Source organism: Ctenocephalides felis, unplaced genomic scaffold, assembly GCF_003426905.1.
Source record: "Ctenocephalides felis isolate EL2017-DRISC unplaced genomic scaffold, ASM342690v1 CF-g0.4_SCAFFOLD_01886, whole genome shotgun sequence".
Classification (NCBI taxonomy): domain Eukaryota; kingdom Metazoa; phylum Arthropoda; class Insecta; order Siphonaptera; family Pulicidae; genus Ctenocephalides; species Ctenocephalides felis.
Genome location: NW_020538040.1, coordinates 7,982,135 through 8,006,689, shown reverse-complemented (window position 1 = coordinate 8,006,689; position 24,555 = coordinate 7,982,135). Strand labels below are relative to the sequence as shown.

The 24,555-nt window shown below is 29.8% G+C and overlaps 3 protein-coding genes across 3 annotated transcripts; 1 reads left to right on the top strand and 2 right to left on the bottom strand.

Annotated features, from left to right (window-relative positions):
• The first annotated feature begins 19 nt into the window (after window positions 1-19).
• On the top strand, window positions 20-11,134 carry LOC113377140 (protein strawberry notch-like). Its single transcript, XM_026617350.1, is given in 21 exon segments — window positions 20-203; window positions 768-864; window positions 929-1,087; window positions 1,706-1,843; window positions 2,195-2,403; window positions 2,515-2,596; window positions 2,663-2,872; window positions 2,992-3,167; window positions 3,235-3,396; window positions 3,475-3,716; window positions 4,786-5,074; window positions 5,155-5,302; window positions 5,379-5,543; window positions 5,615-6,069; window positions 6,392-6,475; window positions 7,222-7,999; window positions 8,072-8,210; window positions 9,292-9,393; window positions 9,395-9,515; window positions 9,580-9,850; window positions 11,030-11,134. Coding segments are annotated over 21 exon segments (4,125 nt in total). The 5' UTR covers window positions 20-191; the 3' UTR covers window positions 11,116-11,134.
• Window positions 11,135-14,409: 3,275 nt separating this feature from the next.
• On the bottom strand, window positions 14,410-15,354 carry LOC113378646 (protein GUCD1-like). The gene is made up of 5 exons (XM_026619204.1): window positions 15,324-15,354; window positions 15,101-15,266; window positions 14,910-15,036; window positions 14,667-14,848; window positions 14,410-14,605 (listed from the first exon to the last, which is right to left on the bottom strand). The coding sequence occupies exons 1-5, from the start codon at window positions 15,352-15,354 to the stop codon at window positions 14,410-14,412; spliced, it is 702 nt and encodes a 233-aa protein (XP_026474989.1).
• A 4,575-nt stretch (window positions 15,355-19,929) lies between these two features.
• Window positions 19,930-21,477, bottom strand: LOC113378198 (NADH dehydrogenase [ubiquinone] 1 alpha subcomplex subunit 7-like). Its single transcript, XM_026618729.1, has 4 exons — window positions 21,318-21,477; window positions 21,107-21,195; window positions 20,941-21,039; window positions 19,930-20,044 (listed from the first exon to the last, which is right to left on the bottom strand). Exons 1-4 carry the CDS (start codon window positions 21,381-21,383, stop codon window positions 19,987-19,989), a joined length of 312 nt encoding a protein of 103 aa, XP_026474514.1. The 5' UTR covers window positions 21,384-21,477; the 3' UTR covers window positions 19,930-19,986.
• Window positions 21,478-24,555: the final 3,078 nt, after the last annotated feature.

Here is a 24,555-nt window from a genome sequence, read left to right as displayed (position 1 = left end):
ATATCAAGATGGCGGGAGCGTCATCTGTGCTGTAAAAATTCAATTTTATACATCGCTGTTATTACAAAATGCTAACAAACACGTAATTTTTAGATTTATAATTACATACAGAAAACTATGATAATTTAAATTAGAGTGCAGTGATATCAGTGACATAATTCCTTCTCAAAAAATAATTACCTAAAAGAAAAATGTTCGAAATGGTAAATGAGTTTTTTTGTTTTGATGTGCAGTTCACATAAGAGTTTTATTAATTAATTGATCCTTAAACGCGTTGAATGCTATCTGAAAATGACTAAGTTATAGGGTTTTACGTTTCAAATCAGTCTGGAATAGAATTATATCGATTCTTCGTGTAATTTTTACGTTTTTCTCAATAAAAAGATTATAACCAAAAAAAGTACAAAAAATCATGACAAGTATTGACTCAGTACTTCTCATTGCTGTATTCCTCATTTGATTACAGCATATAAATACTTTTTAGAAATAACATCTTATTTCGAACTCTGATTAAGGGTGTGGCTTTATTGATCATTTGTCCTTAATAAATATTTCATGTATCATTAATAAATAATTAGAACTTTCAAATACATGAGATATTGTTCATTTGTTTATTTATTTTTGTAAAATTTAGTTCTAATGATAGGATAAAGGTAAAAACGTGAATAGTAAATACAAACAATTAAAAACATAATTTAATAATTAATTGAACAATTTTATAATATATAATTCTGGCATGTGTGATATAACTGTTACTCAATTTGCAGTCTAATAAGGAATCATACATGAAGAACGACAGTGAGCATAATTCATCTGACTCAGAATTGGATGAAGATGAGGATCCTGATAAAATTGAAGTACCAGGTAAAGCTTTGAAATAAAAAAATATATATATTTTTTATAATACTTTTTTATTGAAAAATTTAAGGTGGCGGGAAGACTTTGGCAGCTTCAGCCAATTTGCCACGAACTGATATTAAGCCTGATCCATTTGCAAACTTTAAGTCTTCTCCTAAAATACCGGGAGGATTGGTCACAAAAGGCAATACTCCACCAGGTTATGAAATGGTCAGAATGCCAGGGATAGGTAAATTCTTGGACTTTGCAGTACTTAAAATTTACTGCTATATATAATTTTGTTTATTATTAATTATTGATGATTTAAGATGTATAGATATAGATACATTTTTAGGTTAGATATGCTAAGACTTTTTTTTTGTTTTTTTAATAGTAAATATTATAATTTTATTTTTAATAATAAAAAAAACCTTATGAAAATCTATATACAAATATTATTTGCATTTTTTGATAATATCGAATTTACATTTTTTTTCGGTTTAAGCACATGTTGTCTATGTTGCTTTTTTACAACAAACTTTATTTTTTATTTTTTCAATTGTATATTTTGCCCTCTACTAAGTTAAAAATCTGTTATTTTAGTAGGATCAAAATTTTATTTCTATATATATGTATAAATATTAATCAGTTATCATTTAAGCATCTTTACAAGTAGTGTTACAACTTTATTCATTTAATAAATGATCATTTTTATATTTGTTAACTATATTTTTTGTTGTTTATTTTATACACATTGTATTAGTTATGTGCAAAAATTAACATCAGGTTAGCCTTACTTTATAAAATTTTTGTTATTAATTTTTATGAAAAAAATCAATATTTAGTGTATAAAATTAATATATTTTAGGCAATTCTCCTTTTGGGATGGGTGCTGGTTATATGCCACAAACTCAACCTGGTCAAATGGCACCAAATGCCGGACCAGGAATGTCACCATTTTTTCAGCAAAATATGAACCCAATGGCTGCGTCTTTGCTCGCGCAGAGTAAGTTAAAGCCGAATAGTGAGTGTCATTTTATTTTTTATTTTTGTTATATCTTAAGTTTAATTTATAAGTATTTTTAAGTAACAATATTTAATATTCATTTTTAAATATAAGCAAAGATGAAGTCAGTAAGTATGAAAGATTTGTTAAATTATCTTTTGGGCTTTAGTTTTTTCATAAAGCACAAGATAAATACCTATCATATTTATTTTTGTTCTGAAAAATATTTCTTTATATGTATTATTTTTGCAAATATGTAGTATAAATTAGAACTTATTTTATTTAATTCGAACTTTTTTCTAAACATATTGCAATTATCTTGTACATTGAAATTTTTTACACTTATTTTAGTGGAAATGTCAGGGTTAATGGGAATGGGCGGTATGAATCCGCTGCTCTTACAAAATCTGAGCAGTATTTTAGCTCAGCCAAATTTTCCATTGAATCAACTATCCAACCTTGTTAACATGAATAATTTTGGAGTCGGTAACATGCAGAATCCTTGGATGCAAAATGTTCCTGGAAAAATGGTGTCTCATATGTGGGGCGAAGGCAATAAAGTAAATAATTTATAAAATACAACAAAGAGATAAAACATTATCACAGTGCCTTTACTATAGCAACATTTCAAAGTTGATTTGCTTATAAAGTTTTATTTTATGTTTATATAGATGCATACTCAAGAAGAAGAAGAAGGAGACGATGAAGAAATGGGTGTTGCGGAAACATATGCAGAATATTGGCCAGCAAAACGTATGTATTTAAATATTAAAATAATAATTTGGATTATTATAATAATTATTAATTTTTAATTTGCAGTTAAGCTGGGCAAAAAACATCCTGATCCAGTTGTTGAGACTGCATCATTGTCCTCTGTCGAGCCAGCAGATATTAAATATCAACTTTCTATACCAAAAGAAACAATTGAAACAGGACAACTTAGTGCTTTACAATTAGAATCTATTACATATGCATCTCAGGCGCATACACATATTTTGCCTGATGGCACAAGGGCTGGATTTTTGATAGGTAATTTTTAATACTTTTATTTTGATGAAAGCAAAAACTTTATTTCCGAAAAAAAAAAGTTATACCATCTACATAGTTAAAATTGCCACTTACATCTTGTTTAATATTGTAATTTTCAGGTGACGGTGCTGGTGTCGGCAAAGGTCGGACTATAGCTGGTGTAATTTTTGAAAACTACATGAAAGGTCGTAAAAAAGCTATTTGGGTTTCTGTGTCGAATGATTTAAAATACGATGCGGAAAGGGATCTTAAAGATATTGGTGCTAGCAAAATAGAAGTACATCCGTTAAATAAGGTTTGTATATATATTTTTTTTAAATATTAACAATCACTGTATTTATAATTTGATTCCTGAATTTTAGTTTAAATACGCAAAAATATCATCGCCCGTAAACGGTAATGTGAAAAAAGGTGTCATATTTTCCACATATTCAGCATTGATTGGTGAATCCAGTTCTGGAGGCAAATATAAAACTAGACTCAAGCAGTTGTTGCAATGGTGCGGAGAAGATTTTGACGGACTTGTATCCTTTTAAATTTTCAACAAATTGCAATGAATGAATGAATGATTTTCTATTTTTCTTAATATAATTACTGTATAGATTGTGTTTGATGAATGTCATAAAGCAAAAAATCTATGTCCCGTGGGTTCAAGTAAACCAACAAAAACTGGCCTAACTGCTTTAGAATTGCAGTCAAAATTACCAAAAGCTAGAGTCGTCTATGCTTCTGCGACAGGTGCTTCTGAGCCAAGAAATATGGCTTATATGGTTCGATTAGGCATTTGGGGAGAAGGTACTCCGTTTCCTTCATTCAATGATTTTATTGCAGCCGTTGAGAAAAGGTAAGAGTATACAATTTTTTTTTTAACTTTTTGTAAGGGGAGGTTTATGTTTAGTGAAAAAAAAAACGATTATGTTTTATGTTTTCTCGACGTTTCATGTCATTTTGAATTGTATGAGAAAAAGTTTGGAAAAAGTATTGTGTTTGTATGTATGGCTATATGTGGGTATGTGAGCCGATTTGTGACTTTTTGTCAACGTTGTCTCAAAATCGATTTCAAAGCCATTTAATGTATCTTGATGAGGATTATTGTTGCGCGACGATCGGCCAAGCCGTTTCTTTCTGATTAGCAGAAAAGTTTTCGTCCACTTTTTGTTGATTAGTTTGTGTGTAAAGATCGTCCGAGCCATCTTTTCGTAATTAAATGTTGAAATTTTTTAGTAAATTCTAGTCTGAAACAAGATATTAAAAAAAATATTAAAGGCCTACGAGAAGGGGTTAAATTTGTGGGGCTACTGTATGGGTGTTTTCAGCATATAACAGATAGTGCTAGTGTGCTTCAAATTCAGCGTTTGCTTTAAAACACAGTTTTTCTAGATATAGTACACGTACTTTAAACGTTCAAGCAATTTTATATATTGCAATATATCTTTTTTGAATGAATAAAATATTTAATTTTTTCTCATCATATATTTTTTACAACATATTTGCGATTTTGTTGAAAATATATTTTAGGTTTATTTTTCCTATATTAAATATTCAGATAAGTCTTATTTAGAATTAAACCTAATGGTAAATTTACGTGCTACGGTTGGTGGCGACATCTATTGAATGCTGAAAGAATTAAACTTAATGTAATATCAAAATGGCTGTGTTTGCCATCTATTTATACTTGTTTATCTATGGTTAAATTATAAAAAATAATAAAAGTTCAGAATTTCGCCGCGCGCTTAAGCGATTCTAATGGAATCTATGCCGAGCAAACATGTACGTTCCGTGTTTCGCATGTATCTATTGATCACAGTTGACGTCCACACTCAAATAAATATAATATATATATTATATAATTCACATAATATGTAATAATTGATTGTATTTATATAATTTACATTATATTTCCTTTTCGACAGAGGTGTTGGTGCAATGGAGATTGTTGCCATGGACATGAAATTAAGAGGGATGTACATAGCGAGACAGCTAAGTTTCCACGGTGTAGGGTTTAGAATTGAAGAAGTACCTTTATCGAAAGAGTTCACGAAAACTTATGATATGGCTGTGAAATTATGGGTAGAAGCTATGCAGAAATTCACTGAAGCTGCAGAATTGATTGATGCTGAAAATAGAATGAAGAAAACTATGTGGGGGCAGTTTTGGTCGTCTCATCAAAGATTCTTTAAATATCTTTGTATAGCAGCAAAGGTAAGCTAATTTTAATTTATACTTGGCTATTTAAAAACATTGGAATTTATTAATATGATTGCGATTTCATTACTTTTCAGGTTAATCATGCAGTAGTTGTAGCAAGGGAGGCTGTCAAATGTGGTAAATGTGTAGTTATTGGTTTACAATCCACTGGAGAAGCTCGAACATTAGAACAATTAGAACGAGATGATGGAGAGTTGAATGACTTTGTTTCAACAGCTAAAGGTTAAATACATTAATTGAAGAAACTGAATAGCATATGACTTTTCAACATATCGATAACTTTTTTATTTATGTTTAGGTGTCTTACAAAGTTTAGTTGAAAAGCATTTTCCTGCTCCTGACCGAAGTAGAATTCATAGATTATTAGGCATTGAGTTACCTGCCGCTAAAAAATCTGGTGCTAGCGTCAGCAAGCCTGCAGATAATGAAATTGCAGGTGGATCAAGTGGGAAGAGGAAGCCAAGTATGTTTATTTAATATTAATTAACAATGTACAAAACCATACTTTATCTGCAACTTTTATAATTATTACAGTGAGACAAGCTGCTGCCAGAGCAGCTAAAAGGACAAGAAGATCCTCTTCAGATAGTTCAAATTTTGACTCTGACATAGAACAAATGAGAAGTTCTGAATCCGAATATAAAATGACGGGAAGTGACAGTGCTGAGAGTGATCATCAATATGACAGCAATCAAAGTAGTGACTTCAACCCATTCGAGAGTGATTCTGATAGTGATGCTGATCCATGGGTTAGTGGGCGCAGTAAAAAGAAAGGAAGGAAAGCTAAAAAGCCAGCTAAGAAAAGACCAACGACGCAGGATAAAATACAAGAACTTTTAACAAGAAAAAATGATGCTGTTAAAAATTCAAATATGAAGTTTTCCAATGGCAGCGTGCTGCCCGGAGTTTATGGTCAGCCAACACCACAAGCACCCCCCAAGGATGCTATTGAAAGAGCTTGTACTATGAAGGAGGAATTACTGGCACAGGTGATTTTTGGCTTACAAATAAACATTTTGTTACCTCTAAGTTGTTTCTGAAATAATTATTTTATGTATACGATTTCTAAATGAACATTATACATTTATTAGCTGGGATAAGCTTTTTAGCTTATTTAGATGTCAACTTTAAAGTATTGTATGTACACCAAAATAGCAAGATCTTAAAATGTTCTTGATTGACTTTTCTTTCAGAATTCTTATATTTCAGTAACATATATTAAAAAAACAGAGCAAGCCTAGAGTAATAATATATATACTAACTTTTTATTTGTATCTTGAGTATCTGAGTATATTATACTGAATATTACAGATTGAGAAACTCGGTGAAAGGCTACCTGCAAATACTTTGGATCAACTTATTGATGAGCTAGGTGGGCCTGAAAATGTGGCTGAGGTAAGTTTCTTTTATATCATCAACGATTAAATTATTATGATCAGTTATTAATTTCCCAAAGGAGAAGTTTCTTTTCTCCAGAAAATCCGATTTGCTTATTTTACGTATTCTCGGCGTTTCTTTATATTAAGAATAATTAGAATTAAGAAAATCCGATTTGCTTATTTTTCGTATTCTCGGCGTTTCTATGGTTACTTAATTTTATAATCAAATCACTTTTGTAGGACCAGATACTATAATACTATAATACTTTCATTGAAATCGTGAAAAAAAAAGTCTTTTACAAATCAACCGATCTTTGTCGAAAACTAATCAGCTTAATTCCCAACCAATATCTTTTAAGTAGTTTTGAATTTTCAAAATTGATTTAGTATTTTTGGCTAAAACATGGATAAAAAACTGTGTGTTTGTTTGCTAATTCTAAAGAAATGGCTCAGCCCATCAAATCACATTGAATGGTTTTCACATTTTTAAAGTCAGTTTAGCCGTTGTTGAGAAAACGTTGACAAAAGGTAAAAAATTGGCTCACACACACACGTACTTTTTTCAAATTTGTTCTCATTCTTTTCAGAATGGCTTGAAACGTCGAGAAAATATAAAATTAGCAAATCGGATTTTTCGGGAAAACTTATTATTAACATTCTTATTATTTACGCTGCTTTTTTTATCTACACAAATAAAGTTCGTGCAAATTCCTTCAATGTAACTTTCCACTTACATTTATTTTAATTTTTTGTTGTTTTTAGATGACTGGTCGCAAAGGTCGAGTCGTTCAAACAGAAGATGGTCAAATTCTTTATGAATCTCGGTCTGAAGTGGACGTACCTTTAGAGACTTTAAATTTAACAGAAAAACAACGATTTATGGATGGCGAAAAGGATGTGGCTATTATTTCAGAAGCAGCATCCAGTGGTATCTCGTTGCAGAGCGATCGACGTGTTAGAAATCAACGAAGGCGGGTACACATTACTTTGGAACTGCCTTGGTCGGCCGATAGGGCTATACAACAGTTTGGACGAACACACAGATCCAACCAGGTTAACGCGCCTGAATACATATTTTTAATTTCCGATTTGGCAGGAGAGAGACGTTTTGCTTCTACGGTAGCTAAAAGATTAGAATCTTTAGGAGCGTTGACACATGGCGACAGACGCGCCACCGAATCAAGAGATTTGTCACAATTTAATATTGATAATAAGTATGGCAGGAGCGCTTTGGAAGCTACAATGAAAACGATAATGAAATATGAAGCACCTTTAGTGCCGCCTCCTCAAGATTACAAAGGAGACTTCTTCAAAGACGTTGCCGATGCTTTGGTGGGAGTTGGACTTATTGTCAATAGCGAAGCTATGCCAGGCGTGCTGTCTTTAGACAAAGATTACAATAATATATCCAAGTTTTTGAATAGAATTTTAGGTATGCCTGTTGAATTGCAGAATAGATTATTTAAATATTTTACGGACACACTAACAGCGATCATAACACAAGCAAAGAAGTTAGGACGATTTGATCTGGGAATTCTAGGTATGGACTACTATTAAGCATTAAAATTTCATCATGCCTTTTGTATTAATGAAATTCAATTGTTTTGTTTAGATTTGGGTACTGCTGGTGAAAATGTAAAAAGAATTAAGCTGTGGAGATTCCAAAGAAAACATGCTACTGGTATTGCACCTACTGAGCTACATGTTGTACATGTGGAACGAGGGATGGCTTGGCAAGAGGCTATTGATAAGTAAGTTTTTATAATATTTATATAAACGTTTTTAACACGTTCGCGCCGGCGTGGGCCACCGGTATACCACGGTAGATTGTCACATCGGGCGCGATACTCGTGTGTGTGTATATATATATATATATACCACGGTAGATTGTCACATCGGGCGCGATACTCGTGTGTGTGTATATTAAAACCAGCCATTTATTGTTCCTTGTTTTTATTTTTAGGTGGTCTGATTTGACAGGGCCGAAAGAAGGTTTCTATCTATCACATCAAATAAGAAATGGTAAACAAACTGCAATTCTTCCGTAGCTGTGGATAACAATTCCAAGAAAAAAACTGATCTCGTCAAGTCCAAAAAGGATCAATTATATCAAGTGTATAGACCGAATACTGGCTTGCAGTTCAGGAATGAGACGCTAGGCGAATTGGAGAAGAATATAAAAAGGTAATATAAAATTATTAGTCCTTGTTGAGCATTATCTTCATATCAAGAGTTTTTTTATCCCAGGTATCAACAGATGATGCCCAGCCCCACTGGACAGAACAGTATGAATCTTCAGTGACAACATGTTCTCATGCATACTGGAGAGGCAATTGTCGAAATGTCACACTGGGCCATGATTGCGAAGTCGGTCTACGAAGGCGTTCCTATAATGTGTTAGCTGGAAGTGTACTTAGTGTTTGGGCTCGTGTTGAGAATGTGTTGCAATCGAAGAGCGCTCACAATAACAAAATGCAAGTCATACGTTTGAAGACAACGGAAGGTGTTAAAATTGTCGGTAAGTGTCATTGAAAATATTTGAAAACAGTGGTACCCTGGTAAAAAGTTTTTTTAAATTTTTTTTAAATTGTTTATTTGTTAACCTTGTATACACGTTCATAAGTCATATACATTTTATAAGTTATCTTTACACTTTTATGTTATTTGATTGTATATAATTATATATTTGCGCGCCTTATATCCATTTCTTTGTCAAGAGTGCACATTTACTGTACATATATATATATATATATATATATATATATATATATATTTTTTTTTTCGGCGATTTTTTAAAACCAGCCATTTATTGTTCCTTGTTTTTATTTTTAGGTGGTCTGATTTGACAGGGCCGAAAGAAGGTTTCTATCTATCACATCAAATAAGAAATGGTAAACAAACTGCAATTCTTGCCGTAGCTGTGGATAACAATTCCAAGAAAAAAAACTGATCTCGTCAAGTCCAAAAAGGATCAATTATATCAAGTGTATAGACCGAATACTGGCTTGCAGTTCAGGAATGAGACGCTAGGCGAATTGGAGAAGAAATATAAAAAGGTAATAATAAAATTATTAGTCCTTGTTGAGCATTATCTTCATATCAAGAGTTTTTTTATCCCAGGTATCAACAGATGATGCCCAGCCCCACTGGACAGAACAGTATGAATCTTCAGTGACAACATGTTCTCATGCATACTGGAGAGGCAATTGTCGAAATGTCACACTGGGCCATGATTGCGAAGTCGGTCTACGAAGGCGTTCCTATAATGTGTTAGCTGGAAGTGTACTTAGTGTTTGGGCTCGTGTTGAGAATGTGTTGCAATCGAAGAGCGCTCACAATAACAAAATGCAAGTCATACGTTTGAAGACAACGGAAGGTGTTAAAATTGTCGGTAAGTGTCATTGAAAATATTTGAAAACAGTGGTACCCTGGTAAAAAGTTTTTTTTAATTTTTTTTAAATTGTTTATTTGTTAACCTTGTATACACGTTCATAAGTCATATACATTTTATAAGTTATCTTTACACTTTTATGTTATTTGATTGTATATAATTATATATCCATATTTTTGCGCGCCTTATATCCATTTCTTTGTCAATAATGTTATAAAATTGGTTGGGAGGGAGATTTTTTGCCTTACTATCTCCCTCCATAGTTTTTGTCTACCCTTTTCTCATTTTTTCACTCCATAATGGTGTCCACGGCATCCGCCATAGTCGCTCCACCCAAGCGACCCAAGGTAAAACGTCCAAAACAGCAATATTTCTACTGTATTAAATTTAAAATATGATAGTTATCCAGGAAAATAATAAAATATTGTAATTATTGTAAAATAATATTTTATAATTGTTGAGTTTTTTTATTTTCCAAGATTAAATAACAATCTGTTTTTTAATAGCATTCAATAATTATTATGATCTAGTATAATATGCATAAAGTTAGAATATAAATTAAGATTAATCAGTGGTAAACTGTATTTTGTTGATTAATAGTATTGTATAAAATATTTTGGCGCCGATGTCACTTACAAAAAGCTACATCTTTACATAAGTGGAAATAAACATCAATATTTATTAGTCCGATACTATTCATTAATTAACAGAATTAATATGAAGTTCTTTGGAAACCAATAAATATTCATTTTAATGGATGGCTGGTTGAGATAATATTTGGCACTTGTTTATACAATAGAACTATTCAAAAAGACTTTTGTTAATTATGAGATATAAGATTTAAAGTTTTTAAATGGTTCTGAGAACCTCAAATCAAGTGAGTATTGTCTATAACCGATATTTTAAAGGTAAATACCAGTATTAACATCGTCCAAAATTTAGAGGATATACCGTTTTTTTGGCACACCGGTGTTGCATTCTCTAGATCCTAATATTTCCGTCCTCATATTTTCACATTTTTCAATAATTTTCTCTCAAAGCACGTATCTCGAGTTTTGCTCGTATGTCGTAGCAACGAATCGCTTTTTGGCAGCCTATCTTGTATGTCAGGGCGGGGTACTACTGTAATTTAAAAACTTATAGTCTTATAGAAACAAAAATCAAATATTTTTTTCCTAGGTACTCTTATACCCAAAATCTGTGTCGAGCCCTTAAAGCAAGCGTTGTCTTCAGATGCCGAAAAGGTTGAAGAAGAAAACTTTTAATTATAAGAATATCTTAGCCAAGTACAGCAATCATACTCGCTTTACAGAAACATCATTAAATAATTATCTATATAATAATGTCATACATAATTTAAGAGCAAATGTGTGAAAACTACAAAATGATGAAAGCCAAGAAAAGATGTGCGAATGTGTTGCTGTGTGTCTTTAGGTGTGACGTGTGAGATTGTTTGTGAGAACATTTATATCAATTATTTTACATTAAATGTAATAAGTGATTTTAATTTACTATTTATAATATGTTATATCATAGTTCTTATGTATATTTTATGTGTAAGGTTTGATGATTAGATATCGATATTGGATGTAAAATGTCACCTAGCTTTTATCGCGCAATATGTGTATATTAGTTTTTTAACTCGAGTAATTTTTATGAGTGCTGCTGCATTGCTAGGTGATGAATTCTTTTGTATCTATTTTGTAACTTAAATGATTTACGTTTAAGGGGATGATATAGTTTTATTTATGTTTGGTTGAGTTGTTGACATTGTTGGGAAACATTTTTGAGGCACAATCCTTTAATCATAACTTACCCAGTTTTTTTATCATTTAACGGGCGTGGACCATAATCGTTATAAATATACAATTAATTTAGGAAATTAAACTTTATTAGAAAGATTCTCTAACCAATTCACACATCCACTGAAAAAGAGAACGAACCTCAAGTTCAATCATCTGGGATTTTGACATTGTACAGAGTTGATAGTAGAAACAAGCTCTTTAAAATATTAGAGGTCTATGAAAATTATTTTAATTATAAAGATTAATTAAAGTTTTCATAGCCTATAATATTTTGAGGAGTTTGTTTTTACGTTTTTTAAAATACGTTTTTGTTGGTTAGAAAAAAACTTGCAATTGTCTAAGTCATTAATGAAGTTTCGATCAATTTAATAAAAAGTAGTAAAGTGGTAACAATGAAAAATGTTGCGCCTTAAAAAATGTATTTAGTACTTTATTCAAATATTTTTTATTATTTTTTTAGTTGTGCAACAAATTATCAATGAAAATTATCGAGAGTTAAAAGAAACAAAATGAATTATTTTAAAGTTTTTGCCTGTTGTAAATATTTTTTTTGTAATACGTTTTCTGAAAACAATGAAATATTATAAGAGGTGTGAAAAGTTATAAGTAGTGTATTTTTTTTTTTTTTTTTAACTCTCAATAGCTTTCATTGACAAATATATTGCAAAATTAAAAAAAAAATGAATTTTTTTTAAGTTTTTTTTTTTTTTTTTTTATTATTACATAATTAAATCACACATTGTTCAATCAAATTATTGGTTTTAAAATATGATATATAAATGAGTATACATTTTATTCTAAACTTATTTGAAACAAAAAACTAAAATATTTTTAACGCGTTAATCGCCACATCAGTTAAAAAAACAAAACTGTTTCTTTGATGCATTATATATCCTTGATACATTTTTTTTTTACAAATTTTTTCTGATATTATTGTGGTGATTAACGTGTTAATATTGTAATAAGAAGTAACTTGAAGAAAAAGTTTAAGAAAACTGGAGGCTGTCATAGTAAAACATGATATACATTTCAGCTTTTTTATAATTTAATTGACGAAGACATTGACAATTATTGCTTTATTCTTATACATACAAGAATATGTTATTTTAAATATTATAATTAACTCAGAAGTGCTTATAATAAAGTGTTTAATCCTCCATTTTATTAATCAGTAGCTTAAGTTTATGTTATATGTATTAATTTTGTTTATTATTCAAATTTGAATCAATGATGAAATTTAAATTTTTGATAAAAGTTGCTGAAATCATCATCTATTATATTGTTGTAAATTGTCATTTATTGATGCTTATGTAAAATTTGAATTAATTCAAATTATGAATTTAGTATGAATTATTTATACAAAATGGTATTGTTTTGTAAAATTTGAATTATCTCCAAATTATGAATTAAGTATAAATGATTTATACAAAATAGTATTGTTTTTCAAAGTACTCATTTTTATTATTTTAAATATTATTGTAATTGTGTGCATTGAATTTTTGTATTAAAAAAATCATTTTTGCACTTGAGTGAACCACATGATAAAAATTTAATCAATTTGTGCCACGCGAGCACATTAAATATGCAAAAAATATATTTATGTACATCTTATATTCGTGGATAATTAGAATGGTAAATAAATAATCAGCTAAGACCAGATATTAACAGACTCAAAATTATGAATTACTAAAATTAATTAATTGTTTGGAAATAAGGCAGGAATTAATTATTAAAGTTTTGATAGAATGAAATCAGTCTGTAAGTCGCTGGCCTTTAATTCAATACTCTATGATTGTTTTTCTGTAACTTCGGAGAATGATTATTATGAAGTATTGAAGTGATACACAGAATATGATCTTTGATTTTAAGAGACATAGAATAATCATACATGTGTAAACCTTAATATAATTTAGTTAAAATAAATAAAATGATGATTCAACACACAATTTATTGTAATTAATGTAATTAACTTCCAGAAGGAGAAGTTTATTTTTGCGCCAAAAAATCTGATTCGCTAATTGTGTTTTCTCGACGTTTTAAGTCATTCTGAATCGAATAAGACTAAATTTGGAAAAATTATGTGTGAGAGACGATTTTTGACCTTTCGTCGATGTTTCGCAAAAACGGCTGGATCAATTTGAAAATTTTAAAAGCCATTTAATGTAGCTTAATGAGGACTAGGTTAGTTTTGAGCGACGATCGACCAAGCCGTTTTTTATTAATTAGGAGAAAAGTGTAATTTTTAAAATTGATTGAAAGTTTTTTTTTTGACGATCTTGATAAAACTTTATATAGCGATAGAGTTTGTAGTCTAAATTAACACACTAAAATATTAAAGGCTTATGATATGCGGTTGGATTATAAAAATTGATCAAAAGTTTATAATTTCGCCGAGCGATTTCAAGCGATTCTCAGAATTTGTGCGTTTTTTGGTGTTATGTCGGTAGCTACTGATTACAGTTGACGTTCACAATTAAATGAAATTTTTTTTAAAAAAATTTACTTTATAAAATTGCAGATATTTTAGGTTTGTTTGAAAGACATCAATTGGAAATTACATTAATTATTTTTCAGTAAAAGTTTATTTTATTTTCAAAATAAACAGTTGAAACAGATTTTACCCAAATTTCAATTCTTATAGATTTAAGTTGATTGTGTCTACGTATTAGGAAGTTCATGCAACTTGGCTTAAGACAAAATGCTACTTATTAGTTGAATTTGTATTTAAAATACTTAATACAAACATATAATACATTATTTATTAAATATAAAAATAGTATCCTGATCAGTGCCATAAGACATACGAGCTTCATCCATGTACTGAAACGACATCACACACACTCTGTCTTTATATGTGGGGTTCCTATACATATAACTTTTTGTTTCTAAATTAAATCCACACAAAACAATATAGTGTCCACTATATGTTTTAGTCCACGGTAAACAGGATCTGTAAAACACAAAATTTTATATTTTTGAGTAAATCGATCTTCGTGTGGCAATTCGAATACCTCAGATCTGACTTATTCCTTTTGCAAATGTCGCAATGCAATAAATTAGCATTTATTAATAATATCACAGTTCCAAATTTGTACAAGTGTTTTAGCAAATCAATTGTTGATACATTTTTTACTTTTATTTTAATACCTAGCGAGGCTGCTGAATTGAAACGTTGCAAAACTCTTGATTCATCCTAAATAGAAGAAAATAGTTATACAAAAATTACCTAATAAAATACAAATTTTGCATGTTACCTTGGTAATAATTTTTTCATAAAATAATTCATCTTGATACCCTGGATTGACCCCAAAAGTTATAGTAAAGTATGTATGCTTAATTTTAAATCTTTTAAGCAAATAACATAAATCTATAGTCCAAGTGCTATAAAAAGTACATAAGTTTATTATAAATAAATAAAAAAGTATATGTATACATTTAGGCAAACCTTTTGCTGAATCCTTCATCATTACAAATTGTATAAAACTTTTGTAAAAAATACTCTTTACTATCAAAAGGTAGTATCATTAATATACAAGATATACCGCAGTCCCAAGTATATCTTTGTTTAAAATGAACAAGTTTTTGTTCACAAATAAGAGGTAAGTTGGAATCTATAATATTTGTTTAAATTAATAATAATTTTAATATAATATGTAAAATTATTATACCATCTAATTTGTCATCAAGGATGTTATCCATTGTTAAAATTTTAAAAATAACCTATATAGGTAATAAAATAATAAAATATCTTAGGACAATATCCATTTCACATTTATTGAATAAATAAAATACAAAAATATGTTATAAAGTTGAAATAAAATATTTGAAAGTCCTAATTAGACCCTTAGATAAAATCACAGTTTTAATAAAAACATTATTTAAAATTTATTATTGTTTAATATAATTTACTAATTAAAATTATTTATATATATAAAGCTGAAAATAATTTAATTTATATTTAATAAAATATTTTGTTAAAATTGTGTTTTATTAAACGAATGTTTGACATATGCAAGTGTTGCCAATGAGGAAAAGAAGTTATTTCGTTAGTTTTCAAAATGGAGACTTTTTGTGTCAAATAATGTTTAGTGAAACAATAAAGTGTAGTTATCTTTTGAATTTAGTGAAAAAATGTTATTTGGAACTAAAAATATTGTACCTTCCATATACATTTATATATATATATATATATATATATATATATATATATATATTTTCATGTGATTGCAATATAAGCTCAAGTAAGAAGAAAATTTAAACAGGATGATGCATACACTCCATTTTAAGTGCCTTAAGGTAAGTTGCATAAGTTTATATGTCTAAATTAAGAATTTAATCAATAGTAAATCGAGGATTTTGTCCATTGTATATGTATTAAATAGTGGAGTGCATGGCATCGTGCCTTAAGGCAAATTGCTGGTACTTCCCATACCGTAAATAAAAATCTTGGTACGGAACCCACAAAAATTTACACAAAATGTGTACACATTATTGAAATCTCTATAAGATATCTTATAATTTGATGTACATATGTCGAATAAACATTTTTGACCGCCAAATGACATTTTTTTAACTTATTTTTATTGAGAGTCCATAACCGCTAGACCTGCCTTCCCAAAAATTTAATCAGTTTTTCACCTTGTCAATATAAATGTTCTCTTATCAATATTAGAAATCGAATGTTTTTTGAATCACTCAAATCAGTTGATCCGTGTTCCCAAAATCGTCGACGAAAATTTGTATCCGCACACACACACATCCATTTTTTCTAAGGTATGCCAAAATGTTCAGAAACCTTTGAAACGTAAAGATATATAAAAATTTTCATTTTCGATTTTTTGCGATTACTATATATATTTATATTTATAAGTTATAACTTAACCTACGGGAAGTTAACTAGTGGTGCATGGCATCGTGCCTTAAGGTAAATTGCTGGAACTTCCCGTACAGTAACTAAATATTCGAAGAATATTAAATGTTTTCAACTAAATTAGATTGATATAAATATAAACATTAATTGTCTAATATTTATAAGAATTATATAAACTGAATTACAAAGTTAAAAATATTTATTCAAAGTATATAAGTGAGCTTTAGAACTTTTGCCAGAATTAAAATTAAAATCTGAATTATTTTCGATATACAAAAAAAAATTTTTGAAAAAAAAATTTAAAAAAAAACAACTTTCAAACATTTTTTTTTCAAAAGCAATTATTTTGTTAAAATAAACAAAGTTTTTTGGATCATTCAAATGGACGCTTATCTTTGGACGTCTGTATTTCTGTATTCGAAATGGCTGGTCTGCCTTTGACAAAAACTAATCACCTCTTCTCCAAATCATTACAAATTGAATGCTTTTTGGATCACTCAAATCGGACACTCCGTTCTCTCAAAAACTCGATTTGTATTTACTGCACTCTTTGTTCCGTATCTCCGTAACGGCTGGACCTGCCTTTGCCAAAAACTAATCAGCACATCTTCCTATCAATAGGAATCAAATCGGTTGATCCGTGCGTCCGAAAACGTGGACGAATAATTGTATCCATTTATACATACACACACATCCATTTTTTCTGAGGTATGCCAAAATGTTCAGAAAACTCTGAAACGTGAAGATAAAATTTTTCGATTTTCGGCCTATCATTATTACTTATCCTACGGGAAGTTTTTTTTTGTTTCAATTTTTGTTCTAATTTCCAAACATTTTTTTTAATGAATTTCGTTTTGGTGCCCCCTAAGACGTACGCCCGTCTTTTTTGCATTCAAATTAGAACCGGTCCTGTATACACAGGCAAACGTGCAATACACATACACAATATTCGTACATACAGATATGTGCATGTGTATCCGTATGTACGTATATTATATATGCAATGTATATGTTTTATACATCGGCGAATGTTGTGATATTGAGCCCCTGCTTCGGACAAGAGGGGCTTCCAAAAATGCTGTCTCTTTTAAAGAGACAATTAAAAATGGTTGCAAGAACTTACGAAAATCCTTCTTCCCCGAAGAAGGTTTATATATATATATATAGAAATGAAGTTAAGTTGTCGAAAATATTGTCCAGATAAATACCAGACAGGCTGTACTATACAGCGCGAGTTAACGCGCGAAAAAACCAATTCTGTCATTTCACGAATAAAAGAATATTAATATGTGACGGTGTGGTTTTTATTGCTTCAAACAATAAAATATTATTGTTTCAGTTATGTTGAGATATATTAATAAACAGACTATTACTTTCTGAATCTAAATATTATTTGAAATATCAATTAAAAAAAAAAACTAGTGGGGTGTATGGCATCGTGCCTTAAGGCAAATTGCTGGAACTTCCCGTACCGTAACAAAATGTTCGAGGAATACTGAATGTTTTCAAATAGATTATTATAAATATTGTAACATTGTCTAATATTTGTAAGAATTATATAAACTGAATTGCAAAGTTGAAATTATTTGTTTAAAGTATATTAGAACTTTAGTCAGAATTAAAAATAAAATCTGAATTATTTTCGATATACAAAAAAAAAATCGGTTGATCCGTGCGCCCGAAAACGTGGACCAAAAATTGTATCCATACATACATACACACACACACATCCATTTTTACTGAGGTATACCAAAATGTTCAGAAACCTTCAAAACGTCGAGAAATGTAAAAATTTTCAATTTCGATTTTCGGCCCATTACAATAACTTACCCTACGGGAAGTTAATAAAAACATACTTTTCTTTAATTAAAAATGGCATTGATCATTTATTAACTTACCGAAGGAGTTTTCGCAAAAAATTATCGGTTGCGAATTTTATGTATTTTCAACGTTTCATGTCATTCTGAATCGAATAAGACCAAATTTGGAAGAAGTATGTCTATGCGTGTATATGCGAGCCGATTTTTGACCGTTAGTCGAAGCTTTCTCAAAAATGGCTTGACCGATCTCAAAAATTTAAAAACCGTTCGATATAACTCCATAAAGAATAATGTTTGTAACTTTTGTGCAACTACCAACCAAGCTGTTCTTTTTTTTGTATATAGAATAAAAGTATAAAATTGTTCGTCCTTTTTAAGCCAGAATATTGAACTAATTTTGAAAATTCAAAAATTGTATCGATTAGTTGATTTTGTGAAGATCGGTCGAGCTGTTTCTTCGTAATTTGTTGTTGAATTTTTTTTGGCAAATTTGATGAAACTTTGTATAACAGTAAATTTCATAGTCTGTAATCACTCACTAAAATAATATAGGCCTATGATAAGCAGTTGAATTATAAAAATAAAAATAATGAAGAAAAATATAATTATAAAAAGTTAAGAATTTCGTCGCGCGTTCGAGCCAAGCGTTCTGTGCCGTTTCGTTCAACTATTGATTACAGTTTACGCCTACTACACTTAAAGTACATTTTCAGAACACGAAATAGATGAAATGAAATGAGTTAAACAAATTGATTTAATTTATACAATTACAGATATTATAAGTGTTAAATATTCATATTATTGGTAGCGCTATCTATTATGAATACTCTATTTTAAATGAATATTTTTATGTTTTATGTATGTAACCCTGCTTAAAATAACCCATGTTACATTTTATATCCGTTTCAAGATTGATTCTGATTTTAGCCTTGTGCGAATAAAGAAGTAATTTTGATAGTAGATACGTGTTTCCTTTTTCTAAGTGTTTATTATTTCATAACTTTTACAATAAGTATGTTTTAAAGATATCAATTGAAAATCCGTTTTAATGAAAGCGACATCTTTATTTTCGCCAAATTTCAAAATAATAATTTAATAATTCGGGATTTAATGGATATATGGGGCAATTCTTGTTCTTGGTATTGAAAATTATCAAAATTTCTATTTGTCATACGATCAGGCATATTTAACATACAAACAAGCTGTTATCATAACTTCCCGGCATGTATAAATAATCGACTTAATAATAAATCAATATATCAATTTATAAGTATACCTAGTGTATACTTACATGTATTTCAAATTTTCAAAATCGGTTTAGAATCTTTCACAAACAAATTGTTAAAATAATCTAAGTAAAAACATTTTGCGAAGCTCTATTAATTATGTATGGATAAATGCCCATGATAAAAGTAGATTTTTAGATTATCAAAAGAATTCCAAAAACTGAACTTGTAAAACAATGTATATATTATTTTTAACTTATTGCAAAAATTGTCATTCTAAATGTTTTCAGTTATTGATAGGATGATAACAACAAAAATTGAAATAAAACACATATTATTTACATGAATTTAATTTAAAGTTCTATTTGAAATATTGTTTCCATCTATATTAGATTCTATATAATTTTATGAAGCTCTAATCCCATCTATAAACTTGTCCTGGAGTCGGCAACTTTGTTCGAGCACATTTAGGGCTATAAATATAAAAATCATATTAATTCATAAATAAATATTTGCCATACATTGTATTATATTGGAAACTAAGTAAGTGCAGATTTTTGTTAGAAAATATAAGACATTTTTCCTAGTTCCGAGTAACTTTCTGTAATGCATTGTCCATTTTAATCATAACTTTTTATCGTCTTTCAAACACCATTATTATCCTATTCATAAAACTTGTGATATTTACTAGTAAAAACTGATTCAGGTACAATTCGACAATATCATAATCTTTGATTGTTTACCATTTAAGGAGTTTGGTAAAGATTGAAACAAGAAGTAGTCAGATGGTGCAAGGTCAGGACTATATGGTGGATGTGGTAAAACATCCCATCCAAGCTGCAATAATTTTAGCTTAGAAGCCAGAAATATGTGATGTGAGGAATAAATCACTATTTTGATTCACCAATTCAGGCTGCATTTTCATCGTTTAATTAAGACATCAGAATTGATAGTTCAGTTGATGACAACAGTTCGAAGTAGACAATTTCCCTGTAATCAACTTCAACTGGACAACCAGAGTGTTTTTGATCTTTGAGTGAAAAATCACCAGAACGAAATTTGGTAACCCAAATTTGGCACTGCCGTTTTTTAAGGCTTTGTTACCATAAAGGACTCACAAAATTTTTTGTGAGCTCAAGATGTCTTTTTACTTTTGCCAGAATTAATAAGTAAAATATGACAAAAATTTGCTATTTGATCAAAAAAACTTTTTTTCACAGATTGCCTGCTGAATTGCCTGCTATCCAATAACAAAAGTTTTTTTTACATACGGACTATGTCAGCAAACCAAAAAATTCAATTAAAACTATCTAAGAATGAAAGCCGCACTTATTCAGTTGCCACATAATGTTTATACTATTTAACTTACGTGGCTTCTCCAGATGCAAGTAGGTTCTGAGCATGTAAAACGGTAGGTGGCATAACTTCCCTTCTGGCATCTCTACTTACATAATAATTAGCTGATAATCTGCAACAAATATTTGTGTGAATAATGTCATCAACAATTTTATTTTCATATGTATATAATTATTTACTTGCTCGATGGACCATCTGGTATAGCTGGTGGAGGTGGTGAACGAGTAGCTAAGAATGGTTCAAAACGTAAAGCCTTTACGTGTGTTCTCTATAAATAGCACAAATAGATTTAAATTATCATTATCAGTAAAAATCACTACTAAAACAATGTAAATTGTTAATATTATATAATAACAAAATAACTATTGAAAGGTAAAATAAATTACTTACCCCTAATAAAACGTCCCTGAAGAATTGTAAAAATGGACCAACGTCCCTTGGAGCATATTTTGTCATTTTTGAAAACTATAAAAGTACTTTAAAATAAATATTATGGAAAAATAAATATGCTCTGTTGAGGTTAATTTTGCAATTTGACAGCTGACAGCTCTGAAGAGCACCGATCTGAAGTGTGTTGCCATATGTTAGACATGGAGAATTTTGCGGGAAATTTAAATATTTAAAAGTATAAAAATGGATTTCTGAAGTTGTGGAAATTTAGAAGTATTAAAAATATAATATCAATAAATATAATTATATTAAAAAAATAATTTGATATAAATAAGTCTTGTATGCTGATTTCAAGTTTACTACGATTAATAAATCCTATGTAATTGCATATTTTAAAATTTACATTAATATTTTGCGATTTAATTCAAATTATCGCAAAAGTAAAAATTAATTATTATATTTGCAAACATCTTATTACATTGCATATATAATTAAATAAATAATTTATTAAAATTAAATAATAATTTCCATTATCCATACTCCACATTTTCGTCCCAATCGTTTCTATAGCAACAGATAATATCTCTTCAAGTTTTATTAATAAAACAAAATTATTTTTACTACAAAAACCATGTGAACTTTCAGTTTAAATCAAATTTATTTTTATATTTTATTTTAAATTAATATTTTTTCTTAAATTTCAAATTGCGTGTTAGCAAATTTGAATCTTTTAGAGGATGGCGTTTTATAGAATTTTTTAGGTAAATATTTATTCCACTAATTAAGATTAATATATTTTTATTTTAGTTTTGAATTATTGAAATTTTTTGCGTATGATGAATATTGAGAAAAAGGCACGATTTACAATAAATTAAATAAGTATTTGGCTTATAATTAATTTTGTAATTATTAGTTGTGATTTGAATTTAAAGATATGGCAGTATTTATTTAAATATTTTAATATTAGTTTTTTTTACAAAATGGGATTTACAAAAGGATTTCTGCAACGCTTTTGCATATTTATTGAGTTTCTTTTTGTAGAATCCAGCAGCAATATGCAAGAACTTTTCACAGAACTGTTAAACTGTTTACAGATTACCTAGGAGCAATTGGGAATAAATCTGTTTGCAGATTGTTGCTTTCTTATTTAAATTATAATAGAACGGAAGTGTCTGGTATGAGAGATCGTACAAAAATGATTCTACAAAAAGAAATTCAATAAAAATGAAAAATGCATTTCAGAATTTTTTTTCCAGATCATTTAAAGAGAGAAGTCCAGGATAATTTTGTTGTATTAGGTATGCGCTATATGTTTTCTAATCTACTTTTTAACGCTGAACACGAATCTAAAGACAAAGTTGGGGGTCAAACTACAAAAAAAAACGAAGAAAAATAAATAAATAACGACAAAATCTCCGACCTAGTAATTCCTATGCATGGTAATTGAAATCTTATAATTTCTAATGACCTTGAAAAGGAATTTCTGAAATGCATTATTTTCATTGATAGGCCGATTCTGCCGCATAACAGACAAATGTTATGACAAGGCTATGTTATGAAGAACTTTCCATACAAATTTGTTCTAAATATTGACAAAAGCCATGTAGTTGCTGTGCAGTCAATTGTTTTTCTCAGGTTGCCAGATGAAAATATAACCTAGAAACCGCACAAATGTCGAATAAACGATGTTAGATAACATGGTCTTTCCGACCCAGCTTCAGAACATACAAGTAACGTTGCAGTTTGTGTGCAAAACGCCTGAATGCACAGCAAATACATGACATTTTGACAGTATTCAGTATGATTCAGTAGCATAATGTATGGAAGTTGGAGCGTAATATGGCCTTGCCATAACATTGGTTTATTGTGCGGCAGAATCGGCCCATAAATTTCTTTTTGTAGAATCAAGCAGCAATCAGCAAACAGATTTATTCCCAATTGCCCCTGGGTAATCTGTAAACATTTCAACAGTTCTGTGAAAATTTGCTGCAATTTTGTCTTTAGATTCGAGTTCAGCGTTGAAAACATATGTTCCACTCATTGATAAATTTTGTCTGAACTGAAAATTATGTAATTTTTAGAAAAACTTGAATATTTTTAAAATACTGATATTTTTTGGAACTACTAATATTTTTTAAAAAGTTAGATTTTTAAAAAAAAATTGAATTTTTTTTTTTTTTTGAAAAAATAGACTTTTTTTGTATTATGTGATATCCATTTATATCGGTTGATTCATACTGCCGTAAATATCTGATTTTTGACCGCCAAATGTCATTTTTTTAAACTTTCTTCTCTAGATCTCTGAAACTGCTGGACCTGCCTTCGCAAAGATTTAATCAATTTTTCATTACGTCAATACAAGTGAAATATTCTTTGAATCATTTAAATCGGATGCTCTGTTCTCTTGAACGGAAATTGAATTGCAATTTTTTACACTCTTTGCTTTGTATTTGCGAAGCGGCTGAACCCACTTTTGCTAAAAATAATCAGCACGCCTCCTCATCAGTAGGATTCGAATGTTATTTTGAAGCATTCAAATCGGTTGATCCTTGCGCCCAAAATCGTGGACAAAAAATTGTATCCACACAAAACACGCATACACACACATCCATTTTTTGAGGTATGCCAAAATGTTCAGAAATCTCTGAAACGTGAAAAAATGCAAAAGTTTTCATTTTCGATTTTTTAACGATTACTATAAATTTTTGAACGTAGGTTAACTACGGGAAGTTAATAAATAAAAATATGTCAATATGTAAGCAGATTAATCAAATTTTTCTTTACAGAATTTACCACTAGACTTAGTGAAGATCACAATTCGTTTCTATAAATCCTTCGCCTCTTTTGCTGTCACCTCACCATGGATTCGAAATCCAGCAGGAAGTCAGAATCGAAGGATGAGTTCGGCAGCGATTATCAACCTCATCAGCTGCACCCTTCTCTGCGACGTCATTGGTCGCTCGAGGCGCGCATCAGCGGCATCCAACCGGCTGCTCCTGCAACTCCGCCGGTGCGGCCTTCACTTCCCGAGAGAAATGCTGCAGAAAATAGAAGCATGGGCAGCATGTGGGCGGTGGCGGCTACCGAAACGGTCGCGGATTCAAAGGAAGCCGAGCAATATAAAAGAGAGTTTATTAAGAGACGGAGTATCCTTAGTAGGTAATGGAAAATTGCCTGATTTTTTTTTATTGTCTATTTGTTGACTTTGTATACACGTACATCAGTCATATACATTTTA